Here is a 10,645-nt window from a genome sequence, read left to right as displayed (position 1 = left end):
AATCTTTTAATCCCTGACCTCTAGTAATCCAGTTTTGTTTTGTTTTGTTTTTAATTTTTGCCTAATCCCACTCCTCAACCCCATTTCCCAAGCTACCTCTCAATACATTACACATGTTTGCTAGTTCCTCATCCTGGCCCTATGCATGTTTTTCCCTCTCTTCTCCAGGCTTGTGCCACAATACTTGCATTCTCTATCCCCATTCCAGATTTTCCCCAACCAACCAATAAAGGTTGCTCAGAATTTGGGGCCAATTAAAATGTGTGTGTGTACATATCCTGTCCTGCTGCTCCTAGGCAGGGGACAGGGGCACCAAATCCATATGAAATTCACTGAGGAACCCTGACAGGAGACGTCATACGCTACAATCACAAGAAAACATGGGAGAAGTCAGAGCTTTAGCAGTTCTAGGCTGGTCAGCATCACAAGCCCTCCCAGCATCTATTCCCCCAGCCAGCCAGTCTCTTCCTTGAAACTTGATTAAGTGTTCATTATTCCTGTTACTTGCAGGATAGACTCCAGACCCTCTTCCTTGGCCTACCTGTGCTGTACCCCACCCTACTCTGCCCAGAAGTACAAGAGCCCAAGCCCAAGCCGCCTCCATGGCCCCAGGAAGGATTCGGGGGAGAGGCCCCATACAGGGAGCCATTCCAACCACACAGCCTGGCCAGAATGGAGCTGACTGGTAAGAAGACACTTGAGGGCCAAATCAGAATTTAGTAGAGGGAGAAAGAGAAAGGAGATGTACTACAGTAAGGGAGGGCTGCGGGAACCCAGTTTCCCAGGAATGAGGCATCTGAGTGGCAGATTCCGTGGATTTCAGATCTGGGTCCTAAATAGGAATTCCTGGACCACCACTCAACAATGATTTCTTCCTTATCCATCCCTTTCGACCTCACCTCTCCTCATCTAAGAACTGCTCCTCGTGGTCGTGCTTCTCCTAAGTACAAGACTAACTTGGTCCAGCCCGGCTCCTCCTGCCTGTGACCCAAGACTCCTAAATAAACTGCTTCGTGATTCCCATGTCCTTCAGGGCAGACTGGTGAGAATCCCAAAGCACTCTTCCCTCTATCCATTTAACTAGTACAATATCCTCACTCACATCACTTCCTCTCGCTCCCTGATCCAATCACTATTTTTCCAATATTATCTTTGATAAGACCACTCCTGATCCCCACTCCTTGAGACGGATTATGATTTGCAATCAAGCCCTCCTTTAAAAGTTCTAGTCTGGATATATTCCTCATAGAAACCTATTCTGGTCTTTGGGCCACCATACCCCTTCTGTTTCAGCTCCCTTCTCTCCCAGTCCCCTACTAATCTTTTTCAACAGAGCCAGTGCCCAGACGTTAACCCTTTGTCCTCACCTGTCCTGCTGCCTGCTGTGGATTTTAGCTTGGGAGAATGGAAAACCCAGACGGTAAGAAAGCCAGACCTTCCCTTGGTTTCTCTAAGTCCCGTCTTCATCAGTTTCCTACTGCTTCCCATGGATTCTTCAAAATTCCTGAGTTCCCTGAAAATATCTTACCTTCAGCATGGCCACCCTAACCCAATCTACATTGTACTATGATGATATCGTCTGGACAAGGTGATGGTTTGCAGTCCCAGTACACTAAGTAGATTCTAGAATCTACTGAACACCATGAAAAGCTAGTTAGAAGTTTCTTATGGGCCATGCCTTTGACTTATTCCCATTCGACCTTCTTAAGCTAGAATAAAGAAGACTGATCTGTCATCCAGATGACACAAAGCTGGGAACCACAGCAAATACAAAAGAATTAAGATTCAATTCACTGAAAGGCTAGGTTCAAAACATGGTGAAATTTTAACAGAAATACATAAAAAATTCTAATGTGTAAAGTAATTGAGTAAAGTCCTATCCCAGCTTTCAGGCCACGATGCCCTTGCTTCCCTCATATAAACCCCTAACATTAGAATTTACTATGGAAATGATCTGGGAGGGTTGTGTTGACCCCAAACGTAGCATGTAACATTACCGAAGCAGCTATTTAAAATACTAGTGACTCTAGGCCACTTTAGATGTTTAGTACCCACATTGTGGAAATATTCCTATAAAACTATTCTGAATAGAGTACATTTAAAAACACTAGACTGAGTACTAGACATCCTCCTCCAGAAACATGCTAACTTATTCAGAGGGACCTATTAAGCATGTGTCCAGGAGGAAGTAGCCTGAACAGTGAGAGGTTAGAAACATGTTATGTGAGAAATGGCCTGATTAGCTTGGAGGAAGTGGCAGTCTTGTGGTATAGCATGAAGTGTTTTAGTCTGAGACTCAGGAAATCTACAGGGAGGGAGCACTCCTTGGTAAGTCAACTCTTCTACCTTCAGAATCCCTGGAATCCCTTTCTGCGCTCAGATCATCTAGGGAGACTGGGCTAGGGAAGAAGGGCAGTTGCTAGGAAGCCCTTGTAGTTCCAGCTCTGCCATTTATCAGTAAGCCCCTTCCCGTCATCTTTGTGCTCTTTATGGTTTTATCTCTACGTCAAGTTAAAAGGAAATCATATGATCCTAAGATTTCGTAGCAGAAAAAGATGTGCAGAACCAAAAGGTAAAACTATAAAAGGGCAGATTTCAATATAATGTAAGAAAAAAAAAAAAAAAACAGCTTTTCTGACTGAAATTAAATGTAAGACCAGGCTGGGTTACCAGACACTGGAGTTATTCAAGCAGAGGCTGATGACCAATTGTCGGGAGACTGTGAGGGAATTCCTGTGCTGGGTGGGACCTTGGTCCTGTCCAGTTCTCAGCTCTTATGATTCATTCTGCTGGCTACTCCTACAGGCTCCCCACCCGCTATTAGCATGCCCTTTGAAGCAGTCCGCTTCTCTCTTCCATCTCTTTCCCAGGAGCAGACCAAGGCACAAGATGTTCTGGAAGCGACGACCCTTCTGCTAGAGGGAGTGATGGCAGCACGGGGACAACTGGGACCCTCTTGCCTCTCATCCCTACTGGGACAGCTTTCTGGACAGGTCCGCCTCCTCCTTGGGGCCCTGCAGGGTCTACTTGGAACCCAGGTAAGTCCCCAGTCAAGGGAACTATAGAAATTTTCCTTCCTTCCTGTCTCCTTAGAAGACTTGAGGGAAGAAAGACAAATTCTAGGAATCTTGAGGTAGAAGAGATGACCTATCAAGGAATGCTCCCTCCCAACTATAAAGCCTGGGTACTGGTACCCTATTTTCCCACATAGAGGAGGGAGGAATGATAATATGGCCCAGGTCTCTGGCCTCAGGCCCATCCTCTGCCCTCAGCTTCCTCCACAGGGCAGGACCACAGCTCACAGAGACCCCAATGCCATCTTCCTGAGCTTCCAACAACTGCTCCGAGGAAAGGTTCGTTTCCTGCTGCATGTAGTAGGGCCCACCATCTGTGCCAAGCGCACCCTACTCACCACAGCTGTCCCAAGCAGTACCTTTCTATTCCTCACACTGAACAAGCTCCCAAACAGGACTTCTGGATTGTTGGAGACAAACTCCAGTGTGTCAGCCAGAGCTACTGGTTCTGGACTTCTGAAGAGGCTGCAGGGACTCAGAGCCAAAATTCCTGGTCTGCTTAACCAAACTTCCAGGTTTCTAGAGCAAATTCCTGGAGACCTGAACAGGACACACCGACCCTTGAATGGAACTCATGGACTCTTTCCTGGACCCTCACCCAGGGCCCTGGGAGCCTTGAATATTCCTCCAGGAACTTCAGACACAGGCTCCCTGCCACCCGACCTCCGGCCTGGATATTCTCCTCCCCTAACCCATCCACCCACTGGACAATATACACTCTTCTCTCCTCCACGCACCTTGCCCACCCCCACGGTCCAGCTTCAACTCCCACTTCCCGACCCTTCTGCTATTATGCCCAACATTACCAGTCCTCTTCTAATTGCAGCCCACCCTCACTTCCATAATCTGTCTCAGGAAGAGTAAGGTACTCAGGCACTGCCAACATCAGCACTGTCTCCCATATGTAATTCCCTTCCTTGGAGGAGAGGCCCTGGGAAACAACTGCAATTATACCAAGTTTCCTGCTTTCACCTGAAACCCAAAGCCCTGGCAAAAGTGGATACATAGGACAGAAAAAGGATCATTTTTCACTGTATAAAACATCAGAAGCTATTTTTTTAAGCTATCAATAATATTCACCAGAGCAACTCGTTATCTTTGGTCTATTTTCTGCACTTTATAAGTCACGAATTCTCTGTATGCTCTTTTGCACATGATAAATCCTCAAAGGCTTGGACTGGCCTGGCCTCTGAACAGAGGTAGAAACAAATCTTGTATCAGAAAACAGAAAAACGAGCTTTGGTTTTCTACTCAGAACTAAGGTTAATCTCTTTACCTATTTACCATCATTTTCAGTGGTATTCTGTCTGTCCTTTCCTCAGGAGGTCCTTACTCTTGAGAAATGAACAAGAATTTGTCTCCCAGAAAGGCTGTGCCTACATAATAGATAAAACTGAGGCTGTATAAATAAAGAATGAATAAATGAGAGCACCCAAAACTAACTGAAAAGGAAGAGAAAGATGTTCTTCTCAGGGGGCAATACATCTGTCCCTCCCTAAGAAAAGAAAAAAACAAAGGCTAACAGGAAGCCTAGGAGAACTTCACACCTCAGGTAAGGCTGTGCAGACAGTTCAGTCAAGACAAGACAGGGATGTAACAGCTGAGCAAACAGCCAGAGCCTCAGTAGCTCCGCAGGAAGCTTCACCAGGCATGGGTTCCTGCCTCCCTCCTGTGGAGGTCAGGGGGAAGTGCAGGAAGTGGCTTGAGTCGGTCTCCTGGGGCTCACACAGCATGACAGATAAGTACAAGTCAAGTACAAGTTGAAGGCTCATTTCCCAATTCCCAGAAGTGAGTAGTATCGAAAAAGCGGCCTTGTGTTACCACCATTAAATTCTGTTATGGTATCTCCAGAAAAGAAGCCAGGCTTATAGGACTTTGCCAATAAATGCTGCAATGGTGCTTAGGGAAAGTTTTATATTGCCCCAAACAAAAACTCCACTGCAAAGGTCAACATTTACCTCCAGAAGCTCATGTAGGTTAAACTAATGGAAGCTATTTCCTCTTCCCTCCCCACGAACTCCCCAGAGGAGAGGAAAGGCTACCATGTAGGTACAGGAGCCAGGAACCCAGAGTTCCAAACACTGCCACAAATACTCCATGATTACTAAAGGCATTCTAAAACAGAATGAAAGTCAGAGTGCGCCAGAAACCTTATATACATTAACTTTTTTAAGGCTCACACACTTTAAAGTAGGCATTATCATTTCTATTTTACAGATGAGGCTCAGAGAAGCCAGGCAAGTTCCCAATGGCTTTACAGCCTGTGAGCAGGAAAAGAAGAAATATCCTAGGCTGACTTAGTCTGGAGCCCATACTCTCCCCAGTGTGGTACACTGTCCAGTATGTATATCATTCAGTGATTCTATTGATTGGGAGAGATTTCCAAGTCCTTAAGAAGTTAATACATCAACAATTAGAGTTCTGAGTTAAAAATCAAAGCTCTTGGTAAGAGTGACCAATTTAGACATCTCCAGGTGTCCCTCTCTCCATCATGGACTGAAGAGTTGCCATGGAGAAGGAATCAACAAATGCACAAAGCTCAAAAATGTTGTCCAAATCTCAGATGGTGTCAGTTCCTGCATGGGAAAGAATCAGTTCATACACACTACAAATTCCAGCATGCAGTCAAGGGAATGGTAAGTGGAAATTTTAACTTACTGAAATTCTAAAGTACATTAAATCTAATACTCATATGAAACACTTTATGGTACAAAAAGAGGTAGCACCCAAGACAAGATATGCCAAAGGGACAAAAGACAAAGAATTTCCCTCTCCACCCTCCCCACCCCATACTAAGTCAAAAGAAACACGTTTTCCTACCCCCTGCAGGGGCCATTCATTTTCAACCCATTTCCCTAAATACTATTTCTAACACCTCACATAAAGACCTGAAAATGATGGGGAAAGGAGATACCCCAGGCATCTCAGTAGGGGACCAGCTCCCATAGCAAAATGGGAGATCAAAAGAGCCAGCTAGCTACTTAATACACACTCACAATCTTTCTGGATAGGTACCCTGAATTTCCCAGGGGAAATCAGAGCCCCATATACTTTCTCAGAGACCTCGAATGCTAGGCTGAAGAGCCATCTCCAATGCTGGAGTCCTTGTAAGCATCATCATTTCCTCAATTGTGTTCCTCCCCCACTTTTAAGTTAGTGACCGCAGTCAGACTGCTGCATTGTCCCAGGCACTGGCACTGGACTGCCAACCTCATTGGTATTGCTGCCCTGTCCACTTCACTAGTCTGTGAAGTTCAGTGTCACTGGTAAGAAACACCACTTACCCTCTTCCCTCTAGGTCACCACTAGAATGTAGAGCAGACAACTAGTTTCTCCACCTACTCCCATAACCATCAAATCCGCTCTTCTGTTCTCTTCATAGTTGTGTCACATGCATTTGTCTAAAAGCCTCTACCCAAAGCGTCCATAAAAATGATAAATATTTCCAGGCTGTGCAAGTGACTCATTCAAGTCAATGTGATCTGACTTCCTAAGAGACTGAAAGTGTTAGAAGGAAACAAGCAGGACTCCTTGCCAATTCAAAATTCTATGCCAAATGGGTGGTATCTTCCGGGCTTGGGGTGCCCTCAGGAGCCAAAAGCAGGACACTCCCTCTCCAGATAGAAAATCACAGTGGAGGATGTTGGGGTAGTCGGCCAGGAGAATGAGAAACTCTGAACCCAGATACAAGAGGCTGGGATAGATCCTACATTGACATGTGATCATATGGCTGTGGGCCAGAAACATAATATACCACAGACAAATTGGAAAAAATGATTTTAAAGTAAACAGAAAAAAATATATATTTTAAGGGAAGAAAGTCTGAGAAAGTAAAGTTTAATTTAAAAAATCATATACACACAACAACTTCTTATTCCTTTTAAGCCCTCCCACTGGGTCTTTCACAAGCAAGTCAACTTCCCATTGAGTTCAGACACCACCTAAAGATGCACGGCACAATCAACACAAATCCAGCCCCTCTTAGACAGGTGAACAACAGCAACTGCTGCTCAGACTTGAATGAATGTCCATGACCTAAGTGACTAAGCAGCAAGATTGGCTTCCCAGGTGGTTCAGAAGGCCAGTTTCTTCATCAGCAGATAAACTCTGGAATCCACTTCAAATCCATGCAGGTTATTGGCATCACCCTGCAACCTCATGAGCAGGCCCCCATACGAGACGTAGGCAGAGCTGAAACAGAAGGTCCAGTCTCATGAGTCTGAGCTCTGGAGCAGATGCTACTCAGTGACTCTCCAGCACAGCCTAAGGAAAAGCGGCACCTTTCTAATGTTTTGTCATTGGGAACCAAATTCAGACAAACATGAATGCATAGATATATGCAAGGCAGCATGCTTTATATTAGCAAAGGTAGAAAATACTACATGCCCAAAATAAGGGAAATGGTTAAATCAATTAAGATATACCCATTTAAATAAAAAGCTTTAAAGTGACATGGGGAAATGTGTTTTATATAACATTAAACACAAAAGGAGCAGAAGAAAACGGTGTAATAAACCACGTGATCTCAAAGAAAAAAAGCACACAGAGGAAAAAACCTAAAATGTTCAAAAACTTTACGTAAAAGATTCCCTCTGGGTATGGAATTATAGGTGACTTTTTTTCCTTCTTCACATTACTTCTCTGCTTTTCAAATTTCTTTCAAAGGGAACATATTGTTTTAATAAGATTTTAAAGAAAAGAAAAAATAGCTGGGCAGGGAAACCAAAGAACTAGGGATTGGATTACAGAGTAGCAACACACACATACACATAAACAAAAACAAAAAAGCCTAGCAGTTTTATTACTCAATGCTGCATTTATATCCTGAGGAATCAACCTTCTTTTATACTGCACACAGCAAGACTACCAGTTTCTCATGTGGACCACCAGGCCCTGAGGCCCTGACAAAGGGCAAAGTAAGCAGGCTACATTTCAGACTGAAAACTGTTCCCAGAAGTTTCTGGGTCTCACCTAGGTCTGAGGCACTTGGGGAGAGGGCTCCAACACAGGAAGCATGAGCATGGCCCAAATTCTCAGAAAAAGGTAGGAAGAAAGGGTTCTCACAAGATAAAGGAACTTACAGACGTGTTGCTGCTTCAGTAGAAGTTTCGTCTCCCTCAATCCTGTACACTTTCCCATACATTACATACTCAAATTGGTCAGCCCTGTGGAACAACAGTGGTAGTTATTCTTAAAAGCAGTTAATAATAAGAGGTCCTTTAAAAGTGGTAACTGGTAACTAAGTGCCAGTATTATAACAGGCATTTTCCAAACTCAATGTCATTTAATTCTCACAGCAACCCTGTGACCTTGATATGACCATCTATCTTTTACTGATGAGGAAACTGAGGCTGAAAAAGGTTAAGATATTCAACAAATAAGTGGTAAGGCTGAGATCTGAACTCAGTGGGGCTCCAAACTCCCATCAACCAAACTCCCTCCCAAGATGCAAGGCCCACATAGCCAAGGTCACTCAGTGGCCATTTCTTCAGCCATCAAGAAGATACAACTCACAATCAAGCAACCACTGCTCCAGATAAACACCTGGTTGTTTGAATTTTTAAATGCAGCAATTTCACTGAGGTTCCTCAAATTCTGCTGATAATCATTTATTCCTTGAATTAAATAAGGGTCTTTCATTGCCACTTGTCTACTTAGTCCTTAGGAATATTTCAAGTATTCTGTTCTCCACTCCCTCACCTGGAAGGTCTGTCATCTGTGGGGTTGTATTCACCATCATCCAGGGTACCATCTTCATACAAGGTACTGGCTATGACCAACCGGAACTTGTCACCTGAAAATAATGGAAATCTCTAAGGATGAAGAACAGATGAAACAGCAAAAAATCCTCCTGCTATTGTCTGTGTTCAATACTTACCCAAGTCTACAGGGTAAATCTGAATGTTTACATCTAAGATAAGGTCCATCTTGAAAGATTCGCTCTCACAATGCAGTCGAGACACTGGAGGAAAGGAGAGAAAGAGTGGCAGAGATAAATGCCTGGCTGGTGTCAACCCTGCAGACCCACTTTGGGGGATTGTATGCAATAGAACATTAAATCCAACCCGGCCTTCATCCACTGGCCTCTCATCTGCCCTCACAGAAGTGCAGGCTCAATCAGAACCAGATGTGCAAGAGAAAAAGGAATGAAAAATATAGCAAGTAGACAGAACCCCCAGAAAAGAATCAAAAGTCCTCTGGCAACAATATCCAGATTCTAGGCCTGCCTAGGTAATTAAGAAACAACCTGACTTTGGGCAAGTTATTCATTCATTCAAAGGTTTTGTCTTTCTGTGCCAGGCGCTGTGCTGAGGGGTTCAGGAAGTGTAAGAACTAATGTTGACTTGAAGCACATCTCAGTCTCCAGGCAAAAACAGAGAAACAATTATTGGTCAACGACAGAATAAAGAGCAACTCTTTTTATTATTCCAAGCTGTCAACTCTAACCCAGGGACGACTTCACAAAGAGCTAAAGATCCTAAGAGCAATACAAGCATAGAGGTTCTAGAGTGGGATTACTTGCTGTGCAGCCCTGGGTGGGTTACTTAACCTCTCGGAGCAAAATGGGTAAGCCACCACCTACCTCATGGAGACTCTTGAAAGGAATAAGAAGCGTGCAAGGTGCATATTGCAGCTCCTAGCGCAGAGTGGGTAGCGACTAGAAAGAAGCCCAGTTTACTAGCACCACGAGAAAAGGCCACCCAGACACCGAGCACGGTATTTGCGAACCCAGGGAGAGCCCAGAGTCTCCGTTTTATCATCCATAAAACGTTTCCTGAGGCAGGTCTCTACATCAAGACCTGCCGGTAAGGGCAGGCCACGTGAGCTGGGTGGACCTGGGGCCCAGGGGCGTGACTCCAAGCACGAGGTTAGCCCCTTACCCCAAACCGCCCCTGCACATCTTACCTCGGTCAAACTTCTTGCCCTCCGGGTCAATGTCTTTTACATCAAAAATATCCTCAAACAGGATGCCCGCCATGATGAAAGTGCCACGAGAGTAGCACAGGGGCTGAGTGCGCGACCACGACTAAGGGTACGCGCACCCCCTCGCGTGGAGAAGAGAGAAGAGAGGGAAAAGAAGCGCCTGAAGAGCAGCAGCAAGAGAATAGAATAACGCCTGCGCACGGACAAACAGTAAAGGGGCCACTTCCGTCGCCTCGCTCTCGGGGCTTTCTAACTTCCGCCCCGAACTATTGCATCCCAGAGACTTCAATGTTGAGGGCGGGTCTCAGATCCAGATAACTCCGCCCTGGGCGGGGTCACGATAGGTCCCATCTCCAGCCGAGGTGGTGCGGTTCCTCGCTGTGTGCTACTGCGCCCTGTTCCGAGTCCCAGTCGGGAAGACTGGAAGGCATGGGAGCCTTGATCCTTGGCCCAGAAGAGCCCGGCCCTAGCCCTACCCTGCCTGTCCGCGTGCCCGCGCCGAGGGAGGGCGGAGCAGAACCCCGCCCCCAGAGCGCTGGCCCAGCAGGGCGCAGTACCCAGCCCCTCCAGCTGGCACCGAGGCCCCCTGGGCAGGCCGGGGCCGGCTTGGCCCTGCTGGATGTCACCCGCGCTGGGTTTGCAGTTTG

General features: G+C 45.7%; 2 protein-coding genes across 2 annotated transcripts in view; one reads left to right on the top strand and one right to left on the bottom strand.

The window, feature by feature from the left end:
- The window catches only part of THPO (thrombopoietin), a 7,479-nt gene extending 1,649 nt beyond the window's left edge, over positions 1 to 5,830 (top strand). Inside the window, exons 2-6 of the mRNA XM_006925793.3 lie at positions 511 to 685; positions 915 to 1,042; positions 1,334 to 1,420; positions 2,871 to 3,038; positions 3,273 to 5,830. Coding sequence (XP_006925855.1) covers positions 673 to 685; positions 915 to 1,042; positions 1,334 to 1,420; positions 2,871 to 3,038; positions 3,273 to 3,938 — 1,062 coding nt within the window. The 5' untranslated portion in view covers positions 511 to 672 and the 3' untranslated portion in view covers positions 3,939 to 5,830. The remainder of the gene's footprint in view (positions 1 to 510; positions 686 to 914; positions 1,043 to 1,333; positions 1,421 to 2,870; positions 3,039 to 3,272) is intronic.
- Positions 5,831 to 6,895: 1,065 nt separating this feature from the next.
- POLR2H (RNA polymerase II subunit H) lies at positions 6,896 to 10,233 on the bottom strand. Its single transcript, XM_006925792.3, has 5 exons — positions 9,981 to 10,233; positions 8,953 to 9,036; positions 8,775 to 8,868; positions 8,156 to 8,239; positions 6,896 to 7,265 (listed from the first exon to the last, which is right to left on the bottom strand). Exons 1-5 carry the CDS (start codon positions 10,051 to 10,053, stop codon positions 7,148 to 7,150), a joined length of 453 nt encoding a protein of 150 aa, XP_006925854.1. The 5' UTR covers positions 10,054 to 10,233; the 3' UTR covers positions 6,896 to 7,147.
- Positions 10,234 to 10,645: the final 412 nt, after the last annotated feature.

The sequence above is a fragment of the Pteropus alecto genome, unplaced genomic scaffold (assembly GCF_000325575.1).
Source record: "Pteropus alecto unplaced genomic scaffold, ASM32557v1 scaffold88, whole genome shotgun sequence".
NCBI classification, from domain to species: Eukaryota; Metazoa; Chordata; class Mammalia; order Chiroptera; family Pteropodidae; genus Pteropus; species Pteropus alecto.
Note: the sequence above shows the minus strand (reverse complement) of the source record. Positions and strands in the feature narration are given on the sequence as shown.

Excerpts from the sequence above, each read along its gene's own strand:
- POLR2H (XM_006925792.3), bottom strand. The coding sequence starts at position 10,053 with ATGGCGGGCATCCTGTTTGAGGATATTTTTGATGTAAAAGACATTGAC. Across the intron at positions 9,037-9,980 it reads GGGCAAGAAGTTTGACCGAG|TGTCTCGACTGCATTGTGAG; the intron begins GTAAGATGTGCA and ends CCTTTCCTCCAG. Across the intron at positions 8,240-8,774 it reads ACAGATGACAGACCTTCCAG|GGCTGACCAATTTGAGTATG; the intron begins GTGAGGGAGTGG and ends GTTGTTCCACAG.